We start from the raw sequence: 27,901 nt of genomic DNA, 5'->3' as shown, positions 1-27,901 counted from the left end.
TAATCCTGACATGTTTATTTATTGGTCTGACAAGAGCAAATCAAAACTAATGTTACTAAGCCCTTGCAGAGAAACCACATGATCAAAATCACATCACTTCATTTTTTCTGTTTTGACGTTAAGGTTCTAAAACGACCAGAAATAACGCAGTGCCAAATTCTGATGTCAATGTGCATACTATGTACTGATGCATCAAAATACATTTAAAAAATTGCCAATATTATGTTTAAATTTTGTAATTCAGTCATGTTTTTAGTTGTCCTGTTTTACCAACTATAGCTAACTAAAGTAGGACAGCATGGAGTAGCTAAAGTGGGACAGTCTTATAAGCTATTCCAATGGAGGAAATGGATCCAATTTACATTAGGGAACCCCTGTACTTAGGTTAGGCAAGGTTCTGGTTCGTGTAGTACTATATCCTGTAAAAAAAATGTATTGTACTGTTATTTGAGTGATTTCAGAAAAAGTGGGACACTTTTTGCATTTACATCTTCTGTAACTGCTTCAGACATCTGTTCATCATCTGTTGGGCTAATATGTTGAATTTCTGAATTCCTCAGATGTTTCCTAATCACACAAAATGTACTTGAATTGTCATTGGGGTACAATTAGGACTATAATAATGGTGTCCCAGTCTACCAAATGCAAACTGAAAATATGGTTTTGTACACAAATGTCATGCCTCCTGTGAATATGAATGAATTTGTTTTGTTTTTTGGGTGATTAGGGAACATCTTGAGGATTTCAGGAATGTATCACGTGTTGAGATATGTTGGATAGATGTTGAAAAAGGTTACAGAACACAGATATGAAAAAAAGTATCTCACTTCTTCACCCTATAGTCTACACTTTCTCGTTCTGAACTTCTAACACAAGTGTGTAATTGGCATGCTGACTGCAGGAATGTCCACCAGAGCTGTTGCCATAGAATTAGTTCATTTCTCTACCATAAGCCGCCTCCAACGTCATTTTAGAGAATTTGGCAGTTGTGGCTTCTGAACGATCAGAAGAGCGGCTCCAACAGTTACACCTCGGTTACCGCCACAACATCAGAAATGCGGGTGTCGGCTATTGCCTGTTAACGCTTGATCGAATTGAATCTAGGCCTAAGTGCAGTAAAATCTTCCTAGAAGTGTCAGCGTTGACGGAGGGATGTCAAAATTCAGAATTTGGGCAATTTAGCAATCCTTAATTCATGCAAAAAACAACAGATTTATTGAATTAATGTGGTCTATGTAAAAGGGCACTTAATTTAATATAACAAGACTTAAAATTCAATATTGGTGCAACATTTTTACTTAAAATATCAGAGATGCAAAAGGCACCACCCACATACTGATCCTGAAGACATCCTTCACAGGCTGGGGCTTTGACCAAATTACAAGTCACCAATTCTGTGCCTTCACCTCAGAGACTGTCACTAAATTACACACTAAAATGTGTAGACCTAACTCACTGCAGCACTATGAGACAGTACATATTCTGTGATAGAAATGTGTTTTTAATCTAATTGATTATAAAAAATAAAAAGCAACCTACTGCATTGGACAGGGGTCTGTCTTGGACAAAATTATGGTTAACATTTTATTTTTCAGTTACCCCCCCCAAAATCCATTTTATGTTTCATACAGGAATCAGTTGGATGACAGGATTTACATAATTACCCCCCTTCATGCTAAAATTCACCGGCAGCCTCTCGGTCTCCTTGCCTTAAAAAAGCAGTGATTAAAACATTCACACAATGTCATAGAACTCAGTCACATTAGTTCTGCTGTAGGAAAAGCCTTGACCTTGCTGGAACACATTGCTATCATTGATGCTTATAGAACACAACGTTGCAATTTCCCCAATCCCCACACAATGATTTGTATTGTATCTGTGCAAGTAGGGATGGAAAATACAGTGATTAAAAGGCAAGACGACTCGTGACCGGTTCTTTTCATTATTTCACTAGATTACCTTTGCTTTTTTATGGTAAATAATTTCACAACTCAAATAAACCCATGTGATATTGCATTATGCAAAAAAACAAGTACACATCCCATTGTTGTTGTTTTTTTTCGGTCCTCCGAGCATGCTGCCGCTGGCTACATCTACAGGGCCAATTTCCCGATGATGACACCGATGACGGAGAACAGCACGCAGAGCGCCAGCACGCGGGTACTCAGGCCCTCCTCCCTTATCATGGCCTGTGAGGAAGATGAGTGGGGAGAGGACGCCATGGACGTGACCTTCCTCTTCCGCAGACCATCCTCCTCCTGGGTAGAAGGAAGGAGTCACAGGACAAATGTCAGTTATTTGCTCCATCTGAAACAATGCAGACTTACTTAATAGGCCTCATATTTGAGATGGGTAATTGACTGATTTGAGATCAGTAAGTGCTTTTCACTGTTATTGCTTAAAAACAGCTGTTATATATTAAACGAGGCCTATTAAGTAAGTCTGCATTGTTACAGATGGAGAAAATAAAATGCATTGTGTCGAACAGATCTGATTGTTGTGGGTTCTAGGGACATTTGAGTCTCACCCTGATCTGTTTGTTCTCTTCCCGTAGCCTCTGGACCTCCATCTGCAGCCTCTTGCACTCCTCCATGATCTTCTTCACCTCGCCGTCATCCAGGGAGGAGCTGGCAGACTTAGGGAGTGAGGAGAGCTCTGACTTTATGGGGGTAGAGGACACATTTGTGTTGCTTTCACTGTCATGCTGTGGAAAGGAGTGGAGACAGAAACATGCAGATGAATAACAGAATGGGGATGAGAAGCACAAAATAAAAAACAAAACATGGCAACGGCTGTTTCAGAGATGCAATGGAGTGGAGATGATCGAATCATTCAGAATCTATTTGTGAATGGAATGAAGGTGCTCTGAATTAATCTTACACTGTACGGTGAACTCTGAGGGAAGGAATGTCAACAACAACAAAAAACATGCATGTATGTTGTAATATGATAAGATGTAGGAGATACTTACAGTTTTGTCATTCTCTAATGGCAGCTCAAATGCACATCTCAACTTGGAGTCCATCAGCTCCTCTGGCTTTGCCTCTTTCCACTGTCGGCCAGAAGGATAGAAAGAATGACAGAGAGAAAGAGAGAAAAAGAAGAAGAGGGCCGAAAGAAAACTGAATAATAAGGCAACACCAAGATGACCACACCCAAATAGGGACTCCATGACACTCAAAAGAGAAGCATATCCTGACAGCACATTTGTCCCACTTGCAACGCATAAACAAGTAGATGCTTGAGACAGTAAGACAGAACTAGAAATGCAGATTGAATAAACTTACTGTGATCATCAGATCATAATTAGTGACATTCAGATTTATCACATTCCATTTGGACACTTACCACCCCTTCCATGTCAGTCATGTCATATGGAGCAAGCATGGACTGCACCATGAATTTGTGTTTGCTCTTTTCATTGGGATCATAGTCGAAAGGCTGTAGCATAACTGCAAAACAAAGCAGACAAATGGCATCAAGCAAACTCTTAGCAACAAGTTACCTTCCGTTGACCAGCTCAACATACTATTCGTTCCTGAGATTATTCTGCTACGATCATCTATAAATCAAACTAAAAGATACCAACCAGATACATTGATGGAAGTGCCTGCGTCAATGATGCCACTGTTTGGACGGACACAGTATCGACGAGGCGCTGTCGTCTTCACTTTAAAACACACATTTCTGTCTGTTGGGTTGCCTAGCTTCAGGGTGGCCGTGACGACATCTGTAAATGGACCTGGAAAAGATGGAGAGAATAGACAACAGATACACTACATGACCAAAAGTATGTGAACACCTGCTCATTGAACATCAAAATCATGGGCATTAATATGGAGTTAGTCCCCCCTTTGCTGCTATAACAGTCTCCACTCTTCAGGGAACGCTTTCCATGAGATGTTGGGACATTACTGCGAGGACTTGCTTCCATTCAGCCACAAGAGCATTGGTGATGTCAAAACTGATGTTGGGCGATTAGGCCTGGACCGCAGTCGGTGGTCCAATTCATCCCAAAGGTGTTTGATGGGGTTAAGGTCAGGGGTCTGTGTAGGCCAGTCAAGTTCTTCCACACTGATCTTGACAAACCATTTCTGTATGGACATCGCTTTGTGCACGGGGGCATTGTCATGCAGAAACAGGAAAGGGCCTTCTCCAAACTGTTCCCACAAAGTTGGAAGCTAAGAATCATCTAGAATGTCATTGTATGCTGTAGCGTTAAGATTTCCCTTCACTGGGGGAAAAAAAAGTATCTGGACACCTCTTCAAATGAGTGGATTTGGCTATTCCAGCCACATTCATTGCTGGCAGGTGTATAAGATTGAGCACACAGCCATGCAATCGCCATAGACAAACATTGACAGAATGGCCTTACTGAAGAGCTCTAAGCTGCTTTAAGCTGCTCTGACAGCTGGTGCTTAAAGTTAGTGAGGGAGATATGAGTCTCCAGCTTCAATGATTTTTGCAATTCGTTCCAGTCATTGGCAGCATAGAACTGGAAGGAAAGGCGGTCAAAGGGGGAGTTGGCTTTGGGGGTGACCAGGAGGAGGAGTTGGCTTTGGGGGTGACCAACCGATCGCTGACCAGCGAGCATGCATTTAGTTTTACTTGCATTTAAGAGCAGTTGGAGGCCACGGAAGGAGAGTTGTATGGCATTGAAGCTCGTCTAGAGTTTCACAGCGTCCAAAGAAGGGCCAGAAGTATACAGAATGGTGTTGTCTGCGTAGAGGTACAACACTCACTACCAAGTTCCAAACTGCCTCTGGAAGCAACGTCAGCACAAGAACTGTTCATCGGGAGCTTCATGAAATGGGTTTGCATGGCCGAGCAGCCGCACACCAGCCTAAGATCACCATGCCCAATTTTTCATGGTTTTGGCTAGGCGACTTAGTTCTAGTGAAGGGAAATCTTAACGCTACAGCATACAATGATATTCTAGACGATTCTGTGCTTCCAACTTTGTGGCAACAGTTTGGGGAAGGCCCTTTCATGTTTCAGCATGACAATGCCCCCGTGCACAAAGTGAGGTCCAAATAGAAATGGTTTGTCAAGATCGGTGTGGAAGAACTTGACTGGCATGCACAGAGCCCTGACCTCAACCCAATTGAACGCCTTTGGGATGAACTGCGAGTCAGGCCTAATCGCCCAACATCAGTGCCCAACCTCACTAACTCTCTTGTGGCTGAATGGAAGCAAGTCCTCGCAGCAATGTTCCAACATCTAGTGGAAAGCCTTCCCAGAAGAGTGGAGACTGTTATAGCAGCAAAGGGAGGACATATTAATGCCCATGATTTTTGGAATGAGATGTTCAACGAGCAGGTGTCCACATACACTACATGACCAAAAGTATCTACAGGAATAAGATTGATCTCGCTTGTGTTGCATGTTTGTGTGTTTGTTTAATAGCCAACTGATTCCGTGAACACCAAGCCTCACGCAACACATGTCAGATAAACAATTTCACAAATGTGGCTGTTTTTAATCTTCGTTTTGCTGTACTAAAGTTGTACACTTGTTTTCGTTAGAACATCCTCTCTGAATTTACTTGTAATGTATTTAGTGTTGTTTACACTGTTCCAAATTGTCAGAAAATGTATATTTATAATAACTAAACTTTTTCTTGATCTCCTTATTGTTATTATCATCATTATAATAAGTAATGTCATTATCATTAGTAGGCTTAGTTGCCTTGTATAACTACCATCGAGCTGTAGGCCTAAGAGCGCATCCTGTTTAGTCTTAACACCGTAACTTGCTTAGGCCTATATTTCAATACTTATATTGGCTACTATATCAATCAATTAATCGTTCATGTCATCACACAGCATACGAGTCATTCATATGCAATCAAGCATTTTAGGTTTAAAATAAAATCGACCTTGAATAATTAGCATAACAATAAATAAACCGTTTGGCAATTGCATTCATGAATGCATGCGACTGTTTTGAGTCTTTGCTGTAATAAAGGCTTTATACCTTCTTTTTTTTTAAAGGTTACAACAGATTCTCTGGTACCCTTTACATTTATTTAGTGTTGTTTATAGTGTTACAAACGGTCAGAAAATGTATATAGTAATATAAAAGCACCTGTTTGGTACATAATGTGAACGCAGAACTGGCTCCTTACCTTCTTTTTCTTGATCTCCAGTATTTTCCACAACTAGTCAAATGTATTCCACACATCTGAATTCCCCTTTACCTCATGTGCAACCAGTGAACATTCCCCAGTTTAGTTTATTTGTCATGTCCTCAGCATCCATTTTGCTGTCACGTATTACGGTGTTCAGAGTTTGTTATAACCAATTTATTGATGTAATTATGATATGCTATAGGTCAGATTGGTCACATTTATGCGATGCATACGTGTCACGTAAAGAGAGCAAGGCCAAGGGTTGAGGGAATAGGGAATGTTTTTCCAAAACAAATGAGGGATTTCGGTAACAAAACTTTTCAGTGAGAATGTCTGTAATCATGTTGCAGGTTCAACAACACGGACAGTGTGATAAATACTGTTGATGTTCTGTAGTCTTTGCTGCAGCAAGGAGGAGGGAGAGACAACCGGTGCTAGTCACACAGTCACTCGCTGTAAAAACAAAAATTATACAGTGCAGCAAGTCTGAGCCCGGCCCGGCACAATCAAATCAATTGCAGTCGGACTCCCTGGTCGGACTCCCTCTAGTTATTTGTGTGTCTTAATATTTCATCAAACATAGCGCTTAAAGCATCAGACAAGCTCAGTGCATATAGTTGATTTGATTAAAACACATAAGATTTGTCTATATATGGAAAAAATACACGTTTAAAAATGTCAACCAATCGATTGGTCGAAAGAACCTGATGACTCAGTCAGCCAATTTTATTTTTAGTTGGGGACAGCCCTAATATAATTCTCAAATCTATTCATCAATTATAGCCTGTTCAATAACTCAATTACAAGCGGTAAGATGGTCCTACTCAGAACCTTACAATTCTGCTAAAACTCACTGATCCTGCGCCTGACAATTGTCAACAGTCACTTTTCTACTGCAGTATTTCTCAATCAATTCCTGGGGGTCCCCTAGGAGGTGCACAGTTTCAGGCCAACAATAACACCAATCAAGGGCTGATTCAACTAATCAAGGGCTTATGTGTGGTCAAGGCTAAAACAAATATGTGCCCCACGAATGGATTGAGAAACTTATATGTATCCATAAAGGTAATTGTGAAATGGGATTTTCATTAGTATCGCTCTGACCTCAGAAAGTACTATAAATGAATTAATTATACTTCATTTAGCTAGCTAGTAACGTTAGTAGATATAGCAGAAATATCTTAATTTATGGTGGCAAAAACTGACTCGCAAGTAAGGGAGATCGTGATTATGATAGTAACTGAATAACATGCAACTAACATTGATTGAGGAAATTACCAGGGCCTGGCTTTTTATTGCAGGCTAAGATAGCTAGCTAGCCACTGAAGAAAATGACAGCTAGCCATTAGCCGGTTAGCATCGGTAGGTAGAAGACGTTGCTATGCAATGTGCCTTTGCTTGTCACCGCTCTAGAAACCAAATATGATACGCCGTGTGCAGACCCATTGTTTAGTTATCAACAACACTACTGATAATGCGTCGACGTTAGCTAGCTTGGAACAATGGTCAAATACTTGCAGACCAAACTGCCCGGCCCTGCCCTCTTACCTCTAAATTTCAGTTCGTGTGGTGGCTCAAGCTGGAGGACTTGCTCTTGTCTGGCCATGTCCCAGAGGTTCGAAAGCCTTTCTGAAATAAGTACCTGGTCTATATGTCGCAGCTTTTGTTACTACAACTATTGTAAAATACGACCCGATTTCGTTAAGGGATAGCTGGAGGATCACAAATGCACCACTTGGACAGCCAAGAGCCAACAGCTGAAGCTAAGCTAGCAAGCAAGCAGGAAGGAAAGGATCCGTGTGACGTCGTGGGAGGGGACAGGTCTGTGGAATGTCAGCAAAGAGATCTTTGTAAAGTTGTTATATTTTTTCTGGCAACCCGAAAAAACCTCTGATCTGGCAGCTATTTGAGAATGTAAAGTCATTTTCATTTAGAGGCTGTTTCAAGCAGATATCCTTATTAATTGACAAACTGGGTGATGCCCAGAAAGGCATTTAACGATGCTAAGGAATCAAATCAAACTTTATTTGTCACATGTGAAATGCTTACTTTACAAGCCCTTTAACCAACAATGCAGTTCAAGAAAGAGTTTAGAAAATATTTAACAAATAAACTAAAGTAAAAAATTATAAAAAGCAACACAATAACATAACAATAACGCGGCTATATACAAGGAAGCGGTACCGAGGCAATGTGGTTACAGGTTAGTCGAGGTAATTTGTACATGTAGGTAGGGGTAAAGTCACTATGCATAGATATTAAACAGCGAGTAGCAGCAGTGTAAAAACAAATGGGGGGTAAATAGTCTGGGTGGCCATTTGATTAATTGTTCAGCAGTCTTATGGCTTTGGGGTAGAAGCTGTTAAGGAGCCTTTTGGTCCAAGACTTCGCACTCTGGTACAGCTTGCCGTGCGGTAGCAGAGAGAACACTTACCTGTACCCTGACATATTGCCTCGGTACCGCTCCCTGGAGTCTTTGACAATTTGAAACTCTCGACCCGCTCCACTACAGCCCTGTCAATGTTAATGGGGGCCTGTTCGGCCTGCCTTTTCCTGTAGTCCACGATCAGCTCCTTTGTCTTGCTCACATCGAGGGAGAGGTTATTGTCCTTGCACCACACTGCCAGGTCTCTGACCTCCCCTATAAGCTGTCTCATCGTTGTCAGTAATCAGGCCTACCACTGTTGTGTCGTCAGCAAACTTAATGATGGTGTTGGAGTCGTGTTTGGCTACGCAGTCGTGGGTGAACAGTTAGTACAGGAGGGGACTAAGCACGCACCCCTGAGGGGCCCCAGTGTTGAGGATCGGCTTTGCAGACATGTTGTTGCCTTCCCTTAGCACCTGGGGGCGGCCTGTCAGGAAGTCCAGGATCAAGCTGCAGAGGGAGGTGTTTAGTCCCAGGGTCCTTAGCTTAGTGATGAGCTTTCTGGGCACTATGGTGTTGAACGCTGAGCTGTAGTCAATGAACAGCATTCTCACATAGGTGCTCCTTTTGTCCAGGTGGGAAAGGGCAGTGTGGAGTGCAATTGAGATTGCGTCATCCGTGGATCTGTTGGTGCAGTATGCAAATTGGTGTGGGTCTAGAGTATCAGGGATGATGCTGTTGATGTGAGCCTTTCAAAGCACTTCATGGCTACCGACGGTAATCATTTAGGCAGGTTACCTTCGCTTCCTTGGGCACAGGGACTATGGTGGTCTACTTGAAACATGTAGGTATTACAGACTCAGTCAGGGAGAGGTTGAAAATGTCAGTGAAGACACTTGCCAGTTGGTCCGCACATGCTTTGAGTACACGTCCTGGTAATCCGTCTGGCCCGCGGCTTTGTGAATGTTGACCTGTTTAAAGGTCTTGCTCACATTGACTACCGAGAGCATTATCACACAGTCGTCCGGAACAGCTGGTGCTCTCATGCATGCTTCAGTGTTGCGTGCCTCGAAGTGAGCATAGAAGTTATTTAGCTCGTCTGGTAGGCTCGCGTCACTGGGCAGCTCGCATCTGGGTTTCCTATTGAAGTCCGTAATAATTTCAAGCTCTGCCACATCTGACAAGTGTCAGAGCCGGTGTAGTAGGGTTAAATCTTAATCCTGTATTGACACTTTGCCTGTTTGATGGTTCGTCTGAGGGCGTTGCGGGATTTCTTAGTGTCCGGATTAGTGTCCCGCTCTTTGAAAGCGGCAGCTCTAGCCTTTAGCTTGATGCGGATATTGCCTGTAATCCATAGCTTCTGTTTGGGATATGTATGTACGGTCACTGTGTCTTAATATTATAATATGATATATTGTAATATCTAAATACTACAGTGATATGTATGTATTTTTAAAAAAAAAAGTTAAGTGGGTGCTTATTATTTATGGAGTATTTTCCCTGTTTTTGAATGTCAGTAAAAAGGTCTGCAGACCATGCTTTGGTGTTTTGCTGCCTCGTGCATCCTGAGGGTGGCAGTAAGATGGCACCAAGATGGCATAGCAGTCAGACGTCCTTTGTCCTCGTCTTGTTGTGTCCTGTGTCTATACATATTTACATCTTTCTTCACATATCTTTTATATTTTCTCTTCCAGAATCTCAACTTAAAAACTCTCTCCTGCAACCCGCCTCACCAATTTAAAAAAAAGTATTTGTACCTCAAATCTGAAATCCACAATAGAAGCTAGCCAGAAGCTAACCAGAAGCTAGCCAGTTTACTGGCTAACGTTAGTATTCAGCTAACCACGGTTTGTGGACATCAGCTATCCTTTAGCTCAAAAAGCTATCACCAGTTTTGTACAACGACGGAAACGCACGAGGTGGCTAAAAACAGACCTCCATGTCACGCCTTGGTCTTAGTATTTTGTGTTTTCTTTAATTATTTGTTCAGGCCAGGGTGTGACATGGGTTTATTGTGTTGTCGTATTGGGGTTTTTGTAGGCATTGGGATTGTGGCTGATTAGGGGTGTGTCTAGCATAGGCTTGGCTGCCTGAGGCGGTTCTCAATCAGAGTCAGGTGATTCTCGTTGTCTCTGATTGGGAACCATATTTAGGTAGCCTGGGTTTCACTGTGTGTTTGTGGGTGATTGTTCCTGTCTCTGTGTAGTGCTCACCAGATAGGCTGTAATAGGTTTTCGCGTTCCGTTTGTTGTTTTTGTTTATATATAGTTATTTCATGTATCGCTATTCTTCATTAAAGAACATGAGTAACCACCACGCTGCATTTTGGTCCGACTCTCCTTCAACAGACGAACGCCGTTACACTCCATCCTATGCTAGCTTGCTACCGATGGCCCAGCTAGCTGTCTGAATCGCCGTGACCCCAACCAATCTCACTACTCACTGGACCCTTATGATCACTCGACTAAGCATGCTTCTCCTTAATGTCAATATGCCTTGTCCAGTTTATTGGCTTATTTCACTGTAGAGCTTCTAGCCCTGCTCATTATACCTTATCCAACCTTTCAGTTCCACCACCCACATGCAATGACATCACCTGATTTCAATTATGTTTCTAGAGACAATATCTCTCTCATCATCACTCAATACCTAGGTTTACCTCCACTGTATTCACATCCTACCATACCTTTGACTGTACATTATACCTTGAAGCTATTTTATCGCCCCCAGAAACCTCCTTTTACTCTCTGTTCCGGATGTTCAAGTCGACCAATTCTCATAGCTTTTAGCCGTACCCTTATCCTACTCCTCCTCTGTTCTTCTGGTGATGTAGAGGTGAATCCAGGCCCTGCAGTGCCTAGCTCCACTCCTATTCCCCAGGCGCTCTCTTTTGATGACTTCTGTAACCGTAATAGCCTTGGTTTCATCCATGTTAACATTAGAAGCCTCCTCCCTAAGTTTGTTTTATTCACTGCTTTAGCACACTCTGCCAACCCGGATGTTCTAGCCGTGCCTGAATCCTGGCTTAGGAAGACCACCAAAAATTCTGAAATCTTCATCCCTAACTACAACATTTTCAGACAAGATAGAATGACCAAAGGGGGCGGTGTTGCAATCTACTGCAAAGATAGCCTGCAGAGTTCTGTCCTACTATCCAGGTCTGTACCCAAACAATTTGAACTTCTACTTTAAAAAATCCACCTCTCTAAAAACAAGTCTCTCACCGTTGCCGCCCTGCTATACACCACCCTCTGCCCCCAGCTGTGCTCTGGACACCATATGTGAACTGATTGCCCGCCATCTACCTTCAGAGCTCGTGCTGCTAGGCGACCTAAACTGGGACATGCTTAACACCCCAGCCATCCTACAATCTAAGCTTGATGCCCTCAATCTCACACAAAATATCAATGAACTTACTAGGTACCACCCCAAAGCCGTAAACACGGGCACCCTCATAGATATCATCCTAACCAACTTGCCCTCTAAATACACCTCTGCTGTTTTCAACCAAGATCTCAGCGATCACTGCCTCATTGCCTGCATCAGTAATGGGTCAGCGGTCTAACGACCTCCACTCATCACTGTCAAACGCTCCCTGAAACACTTCAGCGAGCAGGCCTTTCTAATCGACCTGGCTGGGGTATCCTGGAAGGATATTGATCTCATCCCGTCAGTAGAGGATGCCTGGTTATTTTTTTAAATGCCTTCCTCACCATCTTAAATAAGCATGCCCCATTCAAGAAATTTGGAACCAGAAACAGATATAGCCCTTGGTTCTCTCCAGACCTGACTGCCCTTAACCAACACAAAAACATCCTATGGCGTTCTGCATTAGCATCGAACAGCCCCCGTGATATGCAACTTTTCAGGGAAGCTAGAAACCAATATACACATGCAGTTAGAAAAGCCAAGGCTAAGCAGAAATTTGCTTCCTGCAACACAAACTCAAAAAAGTTCTGGGACACTGTAAAGTCCATGGAGAATAAGAACACCTCCTCCCAGCTGCCCACTGCACTGAGGATAGGAAACACTGTCACCACCGATAAATCCACTATAATTGAGATTTTCAATAAGCATTTTTCTACGGCTGGCCATGCTTTCCACCTGTCTACCCCTACCCCGGTCAACAGCACTGCACCCCCCACAGCAACTCGCCCAAGCCTTCCCCATTTTTCATTCTCCCAAATCCAGTCAGCTGATGTTCTGAAAGAGCTGCAAAATTTGGACCCCTTTCTATCTAAAATGTCTGCCGAAATTGTTGCAACCCCGATTACTAGCCTGTTCAACCTCTCTTTCGTGTCGTCTGAGATTCCCAAAGATTGGAAAGCAGCTGTGGTCATCCCCCTCTTCAAAGTGGGGGACACTCTTGACCCAAACTGCTACAGCCCTATATCTATCCTACCCTGCCTTTCTAAGGCCTTCGAAAGCCAAGTAAACAAACAGATTACCGACCATTTCGAATCCCACCATACCTTCTCCGTTATGCAATCTGGTTTCAGAGCTGGTCATAGGTGCACCTCAGCCACGCTCAAGGTCCTAAATGATATCTTAACCACCATCGATAAGAAACAATACTGTGCAGCCGAATTCATGGACCTGGCCAAGGCTTTCGACTGTCAATCACCACATCCTCATCGGCAGACTCGATAGCCTTTGTTTCTCAAATGATTGCTTCGCCTGGTTCACCAACTACTTCTCTGATAGAGTTCAGTGTGTCAAATCGGAGGGCCTGTTGTCCGGGCCTCTGGCAGTCTCTATGGGGGTGCCACAGGGTTCAATTCTTGGACCGACTCTCTTCTCTGTATACATCAATTGTGTCGCTCTTGCTGCTGGTGAGTCTCTGATCCACCTCTATGCAGACGACACCATTCTGTATACTTCTGGCCCTTCTTTGGACACTGTGTTAACAACCCTCCAGATGAGCTTCAATGCCATACAACTCTCCTTCCGTGGCCTCCAATTGCTCTTAAATACAAGTAAAACTAAATGCATGCTCTTCAACTGATCGCTGCCTGCGCCTGCCCGCCCGTCCAACATCACTACTCTGGACGGTTCTGATTTAGAATATGTGGACAACTACAAATACATAGGTGTCTGGTTAGACTGTAAACTCTCCTTCCACACTCACATCAAACATCTCCAATCCAAAGTTAAATCTAGAATTGGCTTCCTATTTCGCAACAAAGCTTCCTTCACTCATGCTGCCAAACATACCCTTATAAAAGTGACTATCCTATTGATCCTCGGCTTCGGCGATGTCATTTTCAAAATAGCCTCCAATACCCTACTCAATTAATTGGATGCAGTCTATCACAGTGCCATCCGTTTTGTCACCAAAGCCCCATATACTACCCACCACTGCAACCTGTACGCTCTCGTTGGCTGGCCCTCGCTTCATACTCATCACCAAACCCACTGGCTCCAGGTCATCTACAAGACCCTGCTAGGTAAAGTCCCCCCTTATCTCAGCTCACTGGTCACCATAGCAGCACCCACCTGTAGCACGCGCTCCAGCAGGTATATATATCTCTCTGGTCACCCCCAAAACCAATTCTTCCTTTGGCCGCCTCTCCTTCCAGTTCTCTGCTGCCAATGACTGGAACGAACTACAAAAATCTCTGAAACTGGAAACACTTATCTCCCTCACTAGCTTTAAGCACCAGCTGCCAGAGCAGCTCACAGATTACTGCACCTGTACATAGCCCATCTATAATTTAGCCCAAACAACTACCTCTCCCCCTACTGTATTTATTTATTTAGCTCCTTTGTACCCCATTATTTCTATCTCTACCTTGCACATTCTTCCACTGCAAATATACAATTCTAGTGTTTTACTTGCTATATTGTATTTACCTCGCCACCATGGCCTTTTCTTTCTTTTTTTGCCTTTACCCCCCTTATCTCATCTCATTTGCTCACATTGTATATAGACTTATTTTTCTATTGTATTATTGACTGAATGTTTGTTTTACTCCATGTGTAACTCTGTGTTGTTGTATGTGTCGAACTGCTTTGCTTGATCTTGGCCAGGTCGCAATTGTAAATGAGAACTTGTTCTCAACTTGCCTACCTGATTAAATAAATGTGATATAAAAAATATTTAAAAAGTAGAGCACCATGGAACACCACCCACAATAATATTACGTCATACGGCCTAAACCAGGAAGTAAGAAATATCAACAATCAGGCCAGAGCGAGAAGAGTGACGCGATCGCCTGTTGGCGTTTAACGTTTTAAAAGCACCTTTATTGCTATATAGTTTAGAATCGCAGAATGTCCGTGTTTGGAAAGCTGTTCGGCGGTGGGGGCAAAGGAGGTAAAGGGCCAAGTGCACAAGAGGCGATTCAGAAGCTCCGAGAGACCGAGGAAATGTTAACGAAGAAACAGGTATTTCTAGAGAAAAAGATTGACCAGGAACTCATTACTGCGAAGAAAAACGGAACTAAAAACAAACGGGGTGAGTCGCCAACTAACATCACATATGAATTTTCACGATTGTTGTCTAACTTGGCTAGATAATTAAGCTAGCTAACTAACGTTAAAGTTCGCCTGATTTGTTAGCTAGCTGCCAGCTAGCTAACTTTCCGAAAAACCACACCTGTCACTGCATAGTCAGGTTGCCAATCTCGCCCTACCTCGTTGCACCAACTGTGTTAGAACAGCTAATATGCATTATACCCGTTTTTTTTAAAGGAAGATTTTGTGTGACTGGTATCAAAAGTCTAGGTATGGCTACACCTACAGCTAGTGAATCAACATTTGTCAAATGGCATCGTGTGACTGGGGGATTTTGTGAGTCATGAATTTGCACTCAATGCCTGCTTGTCAAAAGAAGGGGAAGGGGGGCATCCAGTCAGTCAGTATCAAGTTAACAGTTTAATTTCCCGACATTTAAATCATTGGGATTCCAACACACCCTGTTATAGGGCCTGTAGTGATGATTAGTTACTTAATACCTGATAGAGGCTCCAAGTGACTTCTAGCATTCTTCACTGACAGTGGTGTTCATAACATAGGCTTTTGATGTAATAGTGAGTGGTTACGCATTTACTCACAATATAGTCATTCAGAAACTCTGTGACCATGACTCACTTCCACTGTCTTCGCATACTAACCAAGCCCCCCATAAAAGTTGACTTTGTTCATGATCATGGTGTTCTCATGTAGTGTTTTAATGCTCTAAACCTATTTTACCTACACAGTGACTCAATTCTTGCTAGTGTTTATTTCCCATGTTCTTTACAACAAATGCTATGTTTCCATCACAAACATTAAATGACATTTAGCCAATGCTTTTATCCAAATGACTTAATCATGTGTGCATACATTTTATGTACCGGTAGTCCCAGGAATCAAACCTCTTTTTCGTTTTCACTACGCAAAGCGGCCCTGCAGGCCTTGAAAAGGAAGAAGCGTTATGAGAAGCAGCTTACCCAGATTGACGGCACATTGTCCACCATCGAGTTCCAGAGAGAGGCGTTGGAAAATGCCAACACCAACACTGAAGTGCTCAAGAACATGGGCTTTGCTGCCAAGGCAATGAAGGCTGCCCATGAAAACATGTAAGCGGTGGCACACTACTTGTTTATTAGCTTTGGTCAGGCACTCCTACAGCTCTTGTATTAATTAAAATCTCTATGTTCCATCTATTGTTGTGTTTTAGGGACATAGACAAAGTAGATGACTTGATGCAAGACATTACTGAGCAGCAGGAGCTAGCGCAAGAGATCTCAGATGCCATCTCGAAACCTGTAGGCTTTGGAGATGAGTTTGATGAGGTATGTGACCTGAACATGTCTGAACATTGTTCTTGATTTGGCTTTCATCGGTGCTGTTAGTTTAATAGTTGACCAGATATCACAGAGCCTGGATGTTCTGATTGTCTTGCATCATAGGATGAACTCCTAGCAGAGTTGGATGAGCTGGAACAAGAGGAATTGGACAAAAACTTGCTGGAGATTGGCGGGACAGAAAATGTCCCTCTACCCAATGTGCCTTCTACTTCATTACCCTCAAGACCTGGTGAGTCCTTTGTAATATGCAATAAAACATGTGATTTCTCCAATGGAACATTTTATTCCATGGTTACTATCCCAACAGTACATGAAATAACTACTTGATCTCTTGTCCTTAATTGCTATAAAACATCTATATTTGCAACTTTTACACAAGTAATTCACAATTTTTGCATGCCTTTTTATTTTTAGCCAAGAAGGAGGATGAAGATGAGCATGACATGGAGGACTTACAGCGCTGGGCGATGGAGGCTAACTAGTTGCATTACTGACACAACCTGTTGTAGCTGGGAAGAATGGACTAATTGAATATGGTTGTTTTGTGTCCGAGATCCAACCATCTTCTAAAACTAACACTAGAAAGGCCAATGCTGTAGGTTCTGTTTCCAGCCCAAAACCAGAGAAAGGTTACCATGGCCTTCCATTAAAAGAGGAAGTTCAGAAGCTGTATAAAACAGAAAATGTCTTTGGAAATTTCTACCAAAAAGTTTGAGCATAACTATTTGGCAGTGATTGTACTATCACTGAACTGTTCTATTGTCTTTGATGCTATGTACTTCACTGAAAGGCAAACATTTGTTTTTAATACATGGGCGTTGCAATGTCTCTCTTTCCGACTTAAACATATTTACCATTTGGTGTGGTGGGTGTGGGCTGGATATATTTATTCACCTTTACTTTTTGTTTGTAGTTTCTCCCAAAATAAGATGGAAATATGAGCATGCTCTCATGGTAATGTTTAGAAGGGTCTATTTTCTGGATTGTTTTTCTGAATTTTGTTTTACATATTTTTTCCCCTATCAACATTTTGGTGATTCCCATCTACTAAGCATCTTCACCATTTGGCCCTTGCTATTTGATGTAAATATCTAAATAATTTATATTTTTGCTGTCACAAAAGGTTTTCTTCATGTTGTGCTAAGCATGCAATGAGAGAAAATGTAATACACTGCACAGCTTCAGAGAAATTAGGAACCCCAACCAGTTATGTTCTCTGTGTCATTTCTGAAAGGGTTCATTTTGAATTAAATAAGGTTGGGGAAAAATCACCATCTTAACTGCAGGGGGAAAAAATTGACTTCATGGTTTGTAATGACTAGACTAGTAGATATAGTATCAACATTTGGGGTTTGAGGATTACTTTTATTTTATTTTTTACACAATGTACTTTTTTTTTACATAGGAAAATAATATTCACAAGGATAAGCATGTTTGCATTTCAATGGTTTAATTGTCCAGATGAGAATATTATTTGGAAAATAATTAAAGTTGTTTATTTTGTGGTGCAGGTTGTTTTTCTTGGTTAGGCATCAGTGTACAAAACAATAAGATAATCTGTGAATTCAAAACTCAATAAAGTAGGAAATCTTTATTTTGTTAGTTTGAAATATTTTTCAGGTGTTTGTTAAATGTTGGTTAATGTGTCTGATTTGCAATCATTGGCAGTTGGTTTCATTTAAGATGGAGGACGATCAAACATTTTCATGAGCATGGCCTTATTTATATTACAGCATATTGGATGACTGTCATTCATATTCCATTCACCCAGCTCATTGAAACATTGATTGGTTTAGGCTACTACATGATACATTTTTGGGTAGCTACAGCCTAGCCTATGAATGAAAGTTTACAACGTAGTTGCACAAGTCAAGATACATTTTAGTAATCAAGGTCAAAGATAATGACACATTCAATACCGCCTTGCACAATATTGCCAGCATCTAGCTGATCTATTGTGTGATCATTAGTCTAAAAGTTGCAAACGAGTTTTAACAGAATCTGCAGAATGAATACACCCCTGATCACATGCAAACACAGTTCACAAGTAAGTGAAGTGAAAAAAAATGTGAAATATAGCTCACTTGCTTCGCCTTTTTTAAGAATTTTTGTCTCTTTGCTCTTTGAGTCAGCTACTCACCACATTGTATGCACTGCAGTGCTAGCTAGCTGTAGCTTATGCTTTCAGTACTAGATACATACTTTGATTGGGTGGATAACATTTCAGTTCATGCTGCAAGAGCTCTGATAGGTTGGAGGATGTCCTCCAGAAGTTGTCAAAATCACTTTGAAAGTATATGGAAGTGGGTGAGCACCACAAGCCTCCTAGGTTTTGAATTGAAGTCAATGTACCCAGAGGAGGACGGAAACTAGCTGTCCTCCGGCGACACCATGGTGCAGAGTGCTGTTAGGACTACTGTAGAACTTCATTGCAAATCAGTGTTTTAATCAATGATTTGGTGATGTTAATATATTTAGTGTAGTTTTATCTAAAAAGGATAACTTTAATGTTCCACTATTTTTATATAGGAGATGTAAGACAGCTCAGGAATTATTTGTACTTTTTTTTTACACATTTAACCCAATTTTTGGGGACACAAAACTACATTCATACAGGTTACCTTTAGATGAGTCCTGTGACACTTGTGGAGAGGGGCTGTACCGGTAAAACAGGAGCCTATCACAATTAATACCACATGCCTAAAAAAACTATAGGCCATTACACCTTTATTTAACATTACTGCATGTCAGCCACATAAAAATTAGCAAATTGACTGGAAACCGGTTGGTTTTCAACCCCATCTTTCATCGAATCAGATGGCTCATTCATCATAAAACCATTTGATGTTGCCAATTATTTTTATGATTACTTCATTGGCAAAGTGGGAAAATTTAGGCAGGAAATGCCAACATCGAACAGTGAGTCATCGTTTTTATGCATAAAAAAAACTAATAATGAAAGAAAAGTATTGCAAGTTAATATTTTGTAAAGTTAGTGGGAGAGGGTGAAAAATTCTTAGCAATCAATATTGACAAACCTGGCATTGACAGCTTAAATAGAAAGCTACTGAGGATGGTAGCTGACTCTATAGCCACTCCTTTCTGTCATATCTTTAAGCCAAAGTAATTCTGCTACCCAAGAGTGGTAAAGCAGCCTTTGCTGGTTCCAACAGCAGATCAATAAGCTTGCTGCCAGCTCTTAGCAAACTGTTGGGAAAGAATTGTGTTTGACCAAACACTATGCTATTTCTCTGTAAACAAATTAACACCAGACTTTCAGCATGCTTATAGAGAAGAGCACTCAACATGTACAGCACTGACACAAATTACTGAAGATTGGTTGAAAGAAATTGATAATAAGAAGATTGTGGGAACTGTACTGTTAGATTTCAGTGCAGCCTTTGATATTATTGACCATAACTTGTTGTTGAGATAATGTATGTGTTATGGCTTTTCAACCTCTGCCATATCGTGGATCCAGAGCTATCTATCTAATAGAACTCAGAGGGTTGTTTTCTTTAATGGAAACTTCTCTAATGTCAACCATGTAACGTGTGGTGTACCGCAGGGCAGCTCTCTAGGCCCTCTGCTCTTTTCTATTTTTATCAGTTACCTGCCACTGGCATTAAACAAAGCATGTGTGTCCATGTACAGTATGCTGAGGATTCAACCATATACGCACCAGCAACCACAGATAATGAAGTCACTGAAACCCTTAGCAAAGAGTTGTAGTCTGTTTTGGAATGGGTGGCCAGTAATAAATTGTTCCTGAACATCTCTAAAACTAAGAGCATTGTATTTGGTACAAATCATTCCCTACGTTCTAGACCTCAGCTGAATCTGGTAATGAATGGTGTGGCTGTTGAACAAGTTGAGAGGACTAAATTAATTGGCGTTACCTTAGATTGTAAACTGTCATGGTCAAAACATATAGATTCAATGGTTGTAAAGATGGGGAGAGGTCTGTCCATAATAAAGAGATGGTCTGATTTTTTGACACCAAACTCCAAAAATTAAGTTCTGCATGCTCTAGTTTTGTCTAATGTTGATGATTGTCCATTCGTGCAGTCCAGTGCTGCAAGGAAAGACCTAGTTAAGCTGCAGCTGGCCCAGAACAGAGCAACACGTGTTGTTCTTCATTGTAATCAGAGGGCGGATATAAACCTCTGCATTCCAGTCTCCCTTGGCTAAGAGTTGAGGGAAGACTGACTGCATCATTTATTATTATGAGAAACAATGTGTTGAAAATTCCAAATTGTTTGCATAGTCAACTTACACACAGCTCTGACACACACACCTACCCCACCAGACATGCCACCAGGGGTCTTTTCAAAGTCCCAAATCCAGAACAAATTCAAGAAAGTGTACAGTATTACAGTGCCTTGCGAAAGTATTCGGCCCCCTTGAACTTTGCGACCTTTTGCCACATTTCAGGCTTCAAACATAAAGATATAAAACTGTATTTTTTTGTGAAGAATCAACAACAAGTGGGACACAATCATGAAGTGGAACGACATTTATTGGATATTTCAAACTTTTTAACAAATCCAAAACTGAAAAATTGGGCGTGTCCATAGGATAAATACAATCCACCTGTGTGTAATCAAGTCTCCGTATAAATGCACCTGCACTGTGATAGTCTCAGAGGTCCGTTAAAAGCACAGAGAGCATCATGAAGAACAAGGAACACACCAGGCAGGTCCGAGATACTGTTGTGAAGAAGTTTAAAGCCGGATTTGGATACAAAAAGATTTCCCAAGCTTTAAACATCCCAAGGAGCACTGTGCAAGCGATAATATTGAAATGGAAGGAGTATCAGACCACTGCAAATCTACCAAGACCTGGCCATCTCTCTAAACTTTCAGATCATACAAGGAGAAGACTGATCAGAGATGCAGCCAAGAGGCCCATGATCACTCTGGATGAACTGCAGAGATCTACAGCTGAGGTGGGAGACTCTGTCCATAGGACAACAATCAGTCGTATATTGCACAAGCTCCAAGTTGCGTTGAGGTTTGAGGAGAACACAACATTTTTTCAAGGTGGAGATGAGTAGCTGAGACACTCCCGGACAAGGCGGAGATGAGTGGCCGAGACTAAGGCACGCGTGGACAACCGTGGATTATAAAATCATCTTACCCGGAGCAAAAAATGACATTTGAAAAAAGCAAGTGAAAATTATCATGACAATCATTCAATCATCTGTAAACCAAATTGGACAGTTTAAAAAAAACATGTAAAAAAAATCACATTTGACACTTCAAAAAGACGTGTTTGAACATTTTGGCTTCCATAATGGATGAATAATTTGGTGCTACACGTGTAATCCTAATGACAATCCCAGAATGTCATTGCAATACATGTAGGTGTTTTATAAAAGTCTCTTTCCTTTCATCAAATTGCAGGTGCACTGTGCACTATTGGGCCTGAAATGATTTTGTCAGTGGAAGAATGTGCGAGGGTAGCCTACAGGAGCTCCTTTGTTAAGTGATTGTTTGACAATCAGATGAAAACATCATGGCTGGTTGTGTTTATGCCACATTAAAAGTCATAGGCAGCGTGTCCATAAGGCTAGGGGAAGCTAAGCTTTCCCCAAAGTAAATGTAATTAAAATGACAAAATAATACGCCTATAACCTAATTAGCTTACCCTTGTCTATACAGAAATAAATAAAATAATTCAAAATAGGCTGCTACACCAGAATGCAGGATTTGGCCACTGAGGATCATTAGCTATAAACAATTTAAAAACTTTTTTTTTTAAAGCTGCTGATTGTTTTAAATCGCACAGCCTGCAGTCAAAAGGGCCCACACTTTGGGGACCGCGCACTGCAAATACCAAATTGCTGACTGTTGAGTTCAGACTGTCAGTGATAAGCAGAAAGACCCAGCCAGGCATATTGCGATACTTAAGAATACAATCGCACAAATACTGTTTGGAAAGCAAATGACTATTGCTGTAATGATATGACAATGAAAAGACTCAATCTACCTCTTAGTTATCAAAATTCTTAACTTCATTGAGCGAACAGCAGCCTATCTTATTGGCTCCAGCGGAGAACATGGGCCTTATCCCCGCTGAGTGTGCATTTTCACTGTTTTTGTCATTGGGTCAGTGCCACTTCTGTTTGTTTTTGGATGATAATCTCCTCCTCCAGGTTAAATGGAAGACACTGTGGCCAGGTGGCGCAGCGGTCTAAAGTACTGCATCGCAGTGCTAGAGGCGTCACTACAGACCTGGATTCGATCCAGGCCTGTATCACAACCGGCCGTGATCGGGAGTCTCATAGGACAATTTGCCCAGCCGTCGTCTGGGTTAGCGGAGGGTTTGGCCGGGGGGCTTTACAAGTAGGCCGTCATTGTGGAAATGATTTGTTCTTAACTGACTTGCCTAGTTAAATAAAGGTTAAATAAAAAATGAAAATCTTGTATTTGTGTCAGACATCGTTTGTCTGTGTCAGCAGAGTAGGCTACCGTGTAATTTTTGTCGTATAAAAAAAATGCATCCACGCACTTGGGTATCCCGTACCAGTAAGAAATTAACTACCTTAACCCCTGCTAGTGAGTCATTAGTTTGTAGGCCAACCCGTTCGGAAGCCACAGACGTGTTCATGAGAAGACCAATTTTCTGGATGTCTCCTGGTCTGACAAACATCCCTGTAGCTCTGCCACTTTCCACCACAAATGAGTAAGGCCCACATCGCCGGATGCGGTAGATTGAAATAGAGCCCACGCAAAAAAACAGATCTCTCTAGTTAAACAGACAGATTTTTATCAACTCAATGCTTTCGCACAAATTCGGGATTTTAGCAATGTTGCTAATCTTTACGTCATTACATTAGTCCACACTTGAGCATTGTTAATCTGCCCCTAATCTGATAGAAGACATCTCTGCTTAGTGAGACCCTCAGTAAAGACTGATGGGGGATAAAAAATGTTCTAGATCGTTCTTGTTCTTTCCACAAATATGTCAGAAGACAAGGTAAATGTCACTTCTTATCGTTGTGTACTCTTCTCTTTTGGAAGAATCTAAACCAGGGGTGAATTCATTCTGCAGATTCTGTTGCAAACTTTTTTTTAAATGGAAGCAAACTAAACAGGGACTTACCTGAATATGTCCAATAGAAACTCTTGTTTAAGTTGCAAACCTGAACTATTTGGACTAATGAATACAGCCCAGGGGTGTATTCATTGTGCCGATTCTGTTGGAAAACTTTCACTCAAAATGGAAACGTTTTGCAACGAAAAACAGAGTTCCTATTGGACAAATTCATTTAGGTCCTTCACCGTTTCATTCTGTTTTCTCTATTTGGTTCTTAAACGGTAAACGATTTTCGATGCAATACTTAATAAATACACCCCGGTGGTGATCTTTGTTGTGGAATGACTTTCGGCCTCAGCCGACAAGGCTTTCCCTACCATTTATATTTTAGTAATTTCGGTCTTATCCAGAGCGACTTTCAGGAGCAATTCAGGTTAAGTGCCTTGCTAAAGAGCACAACGACAGATTTTCACCTAACCGGCTCGAGGATTTGAATCAGCTACCTTTCGGTTACTGGCCCAACACTCTTAAATCACTAGGCTACCTGCTGCCCAGTATCGAGAGTTTGGCTAGTGGGCTAGCTAATGAAAATATTAATCATGTTTTCAATACAGTGATCAAATGTCAGCTAAGCATTATGTAGAATTGTGAAACATATTTTAGCAGTGTGTATGTCAATGTTTCTCTATGTAAACATTGTACCAGCAGTAACTAGTCTTAGAGGACTGGAAATATGTTTATCAATGAACATAGCTATTTGTCTTAAATCACACTGGGTATAAGCTAATCATCTTGATTTAATTCTCCCATCAGATGATATTCGACCCCAACATGACCAAGAAGAATAAGAAGCCTTTCATGCTGGAAGAAGACAGTAGAGACAGAGTGGGAGAGGACACACCGCAGGTGGAGGCCAAGGAGGTGGAACCTGATGGTGGGGAGGACAGATGCCGCGTTCAAAACAAATGGGAACTCTGAAAATGCGAGGTCAAATCATGACATCAGTGATCTTCAGGCCGGAAAGTTGGAGTTCTAGAAAGAGGCCAGAGTTCTCGAGTTGGATTTCCAAGTTGGATGAACGTTCAAATTGTTTGTTTTATTCCGAGTTCCTAGTTGATTTGAACGCACTGAAGTCAGAAGTCTGAGTTTTTCGAGTTCCCAGTTGTTTTGAATGAGGCAAGAAAGTTCCATCTGGACAATCTCAAAGGAAGGAAGAAAGTTAGGACGGCTCACACCTGACAAAGAACTATGGCTGAATCTCAATGGTCTTTCCTCAAATGATTTTGTCCTCTCCTTCCATCCTTCACACACTTCCTACTCAAAATGTAACAGGGATGTGAGGAGAGGAAACGTGGAAACAAGAGCCTTTTCTCATTTGGGCAAAAGTCTGTCCTCTGTCCTCTTTCCACTCTCCTCCGTGAACCCGAAACCGTATGTTTTGAAATCTGCAACACCCCCTTTGAATCAGCAATAGTATTCTCGAAATAGAAAAGCATGTAAATATTTAAAAACGATATGTTGCTTATCCTTTTACCTGTAAAATGTCTTGCACAACTAGCTACATTTAGTTTTTATCACTTTATATATTTATTTTGGGATTCCACCCTATAAACTTAATTTTCCTAATGACGTGTGATTGGAGAAGGAGTCTCATTTCATACAAGTGCATTTTCGGTCACTTTCTCTCTCCTTGTAGATTCTCCTAGATTACCTTTGACCTTTTTCAAAGGGAAGCCAGAGTGGATGGAGGAGAGAGGATGCAGGAGTTGAAAAGGCCAAGGAACAGAGTAAACAGGAAATTTCCATTAGTGACTTCCCGCTCTTTTAGACCACTGATCTGTCATGATTGGAAAGGAGGGAGTAACACAATAAGACCAATATCAGTAGTGTTCTGATAGGTGATACAGCAGACCATCTTGAATTGACAATATTGTAATTTTGTTCAAATCCTTAGAGCAATCCGACGATCTTGATGGCTTGAACTTTTACAACCAGAAGAAAAAGAAGCCCAATAAAGTGTTTGATAATGACATTGAGGAGTGGATAAAGGTATGTTATAGGACTTGATTTATATGAAATAATAAGAGTATATACCTTGAATGTAAACCTGGATTGGAGCCATGTCTATGAGAACCATATCAACTCTATATTAAAGTGAACAGCCTTGTGTTTATTTCCAAGGCTTTGGGGCACCAGGTTTCTTGGTGAATCTTTCCTTGAGTCTTGTCACATCTAATTTACCATTGTAACATGTTTTTCTGACAGGTTCTCTCAATCCATTAAAAACAGGAGCTGAAAATGCAAGGAGAGCAGAGCGAGGCAGTAGAAGACGACAACCTGGAATCTTCAGTTGCCAGCAAAGAAAAATGAGTCCTAGAAGGTTGATTTCCAGGAGGAAGGAGAGATACCGGAGAAGGATGGCATTTGACCTTGTAGTAATTATTCACTTTCGTGATGGGCAGTGTCTTGAATGCTAGTGTCTGTCTTATACATTCCTTTCAATGAGTACAATTGTGTTAAAATATGACCATGTGGTGTTTTTGCTTTAGCTATTGAGGATGAGGGGAAAAATAATGATGGCCTCTCATTCAGCTCCCAGTCTGGTCCGGCGTGGGTAAGTACAGACAGACACTACGAACATGACGAGGTAGGCGTACTTACTTCAATTCAGTTATGATTATTTTAAATAATATTGCAAAGGGCATTTGGTTATATTGATTCAAGGCACGGCCTCAGGCTGTTGGTTCCTGCAATTCTAATTGCACTAGTTTGAGAGAGAGTCTGATGTTCATAATGTGATGTCAGCTGCTGTGTCTTCAACATTATGCGGGACAGCTTTGTATTCTGGACATAAAGTACATTTCTTTGCCAAATGTTTTGCAGTTTTACTTTACTTGTCACGCCCTGATTTGTTTCACCTGTCTTTGTGATTGTCTCCACCCACCTCCAGGTGTCTCCTGTGTTTCCCATTAGTCCCCGATGTATTTATCCCTGTGTTTCATGTCTCTCTGTGCCAGTTTGTCTTGTTTTGCCAAGTCAACCAGCATTTCTCCTAGCTCCTATTTTTCCCAGTCTGTTTTTACCTAGCCCTCCTGGTTTTGACCCTTGCCTGTCCTGACGCCGAATCCGTCTGCCTAACCACTCTGCCTGTCCTGACCTCGAGCCTGCCTATCCCCTTGTACTGTTTGGACTCGGACCTGTTCACTGAACCCCTGCCTGTTCTGACCTCGAGGCTGCCTATCCCCTTGTACTGTTTGGACTCAGACCTGTTCACTGAACCCCTGCCTGTCCTGACCTCGAGCCTGCCTATCCACTGGTACTGTTTGGACTCGGACCTGTTCACTGAACCCCTGCCTGTCCTGACCTCGAGCCTGCCTATCCACTGGTACTGTTTGGACTCGGACCTGTTCACTGAACCCCTGCCTGTCCTGACCTCGAGCCTGCCTATCCCCTTGTACTGTTTGGACTCGGACCTGTTCACTGAACCCCTGCCTGTCCTGACCTCGAGCCTGCCTATCCCCTGGTACTGTTTGGACTCTGACCTGGTTTATGAACTCTCGCCTGTCCCCAACCTGACTTTTGCCTACCCCCTTTTGGTATAATAAATATCAGAGCTCAACTATCTGCCTCCTGTGTCTGCATTTGGGTCTCGCCTTGTGCCCTTATATTAGTGCCTTATTGCAAACAGGATGCATGTTTTGGAGTATTTGTATTCTGTACATGCTTCCTTCTTTTCACTCTGTCAATTAGGTTAGTATTGTGGAGTAAATAGTAACTACAATGTTATTGATCCATCCTCAGTTTTCTCCTATCACTGCCATTAAACTCAGTTACTGCTTTAAATATATCACCGCTCAGGCTAAGACCCAGATGCAGACACAGGAGGCGGATAGTACGAGTCAGAGTTTAATACAGTACAAGGGACAGGCAATCGGTAGGTCAAGGCAGGCAAAGAGTCGTAATCTAAATGACCTGGAAACAGGAGACAAAGGGCTGTGAGACAGGAGTTTAATTCTAGATACATGGAAAGTGGGATGTATACGGAGGTTGCAGGGCAATAGAAGGTCGAACAGCAAAGGGGCTAAGGACCTTAGAGATGGGGAAAGGGACGATAAAATGGGGGGAAAGTTTGCGGAACTCCACCCAGAGGGGCAGGTGGAGGTGGTCTTGAGAAAAGCGGCCCGGGCTCTCTTTCAGGTGCGGCGACAGTGACAGACGAACATCTGGGCAAAAGGTATGCTGACCTCTTGCTCCGGGAAGAGCAGGGGCTGATATCCCAGTGAACACTCAAAAAAGCGAGAGACCAGTAGCAGAACAGGGAAGGGTATCGCGGGCATATTCCACCAACACAAGTTGCTGGCTCCAGGTGGTGGGATTGGTGGAGACAAGGCAACGAAGAGTCATATCCAGGTCCTGATTTCCTTGCTCTGACTGGCCGTTAGACTGGGGATGAAAACCAGAGGACAGGCTGGCCGACGACCCAATGAGGGTGCAGAACGCCTTCCAGAACAGGGATGAGAACTGAGGACCACGATCAGAGACCCTGTCGACCAGAAGTACATGGATCCGGAG

At 42.0% G+C, this 27,901-nt stretch overlaps 2 protein-coding genes and 1 long non-coding RNA gene across 3 annotated transcripts; 2 read left to right on the top strand and 1 right to left on the bottom strand.

Moving 5' to 3' along the window:
• Window positions 1–7,955, bottom strand: LOC109869804 (vesicle-associated membrane protein-associated protein B). The gene is made up of 6 exons (XM_020460064.2): window positions 7,679–7,955; window positions 3,590–3,742; window positions 3,349–3,452; window positions 2,972–3,052; window positions 2,528–2,704; window positions 1–2,258 (listed from the first exon to the last, which is right to left on the bottom strand). The coding sequence occupies exons 1-6, from the start codon at window positions 7,734–7,736 to the stop codon at window positions 2,094–2,096; spliced, it is 738 nt and encodes a 245-aa protein (XP_020315653.1). The 5' UTR covers window positions 7,737–7,955; the 3' UTR covers window positions 1–2,093.
• LOC109869806 (uncharacterized) lies at window positions 7,845–26,399 on the top strand. The gene is made up of 5 exons (XR_002252062.2): window positions 7,845–7,951; window positions 24,143–24,263; window positions 25,284–25,378; window positions 25,595–25,764; window positions 25,879–26,399. It is a non-coding gene; the product is annotated as an uncharacterized LOC109869806 (long non-coding RNA).
• Window positions 14,628–17,882, top strand: LOC109869805 (charged multivesicular body protein 4b-like). The gene is made up of 5 exons (XM_020460065.2): window positions 14,628–14,952; window positions 15,880–16,057; window positions 16,159–16,273; window positions 16,391–16,517; window positions 16,703–17,882. The coding sequence occupies exons 1-5, from the start codon at window positions 14,769–14,771 to the stop codon at window positions 16,768–16,770; spliced, it is 672 nt and encodes a 223-aa protein (XP_020315654.1). The 5' UTR covers window positions 14,628–14,768; the 3' UTR covers window positions 16,771–17,882.
• Window positions 26,400–27,901: the final 1,502 nt, after the last annotated feature.

Source organism: Oncorhynchus kisutch, linkage group LG24, assembly GCF_002021735.2.
Source record: "Oncorhynchus kisutch isolate 150728-3 linkage group LG24, Okis_V2, whole genome shotgun sequence".
NCBI lineage: Eukaryota > Metazoa > Chordata > Actinopteri > Salmoniformes > Salmonidae > Oncorhynchus > Oncorhynchus kisutch.
The sequence above is the reverse complement of the archived record's forward strand: the minus strand, read 5'-3'. Positions and strand labels throughout refer to the sequence as shown.

Coding starts and splice junctions, on each gene's coding strand:
- LOC109869804 (XM_020460064.2), bottom strand. CDS start 7,736: ATGGCCAGACAAGAGCAAGTCCTCCAGCTTGAGCCACCACACGAACTG. Junction 3,053..3,348: donor TGACTGACATGGAAGGGGTG/GTAAGTGTCCAA, acceptor TCTGGCCGACAG/TGGAAAGAGGCAAAGCCAGA. Junction 2,259..2,527: donor AAGAGAACAAACAGATCAGG/GTGAGACTCAAA, acceptor CCTTCTACCCAG/GAGGAGGATGGTCTGCGGAA.
- LOC109869805 (XM_020460065.2), top strand. CDS start 14,769: ATGTCCGTGTTTGGAAAGCTGTTCGGCGGTGGGGGCAAAGGAGGTAAA. Junction 14,953..15,879: donor CGGAACTAAAAACAAACGGG/GTGAGTCGCCAA, acceptor CACTACGCAAAG/CGGCCCTGCAGGCCTTGAAA. Junction 16,518..16,702: donor TTCATTACCCTCAAGACCTG/GTGAGTCCTTTG, acceptor TTTTATTTTTAG/CCAAGAAGGAGGATGAAGAT.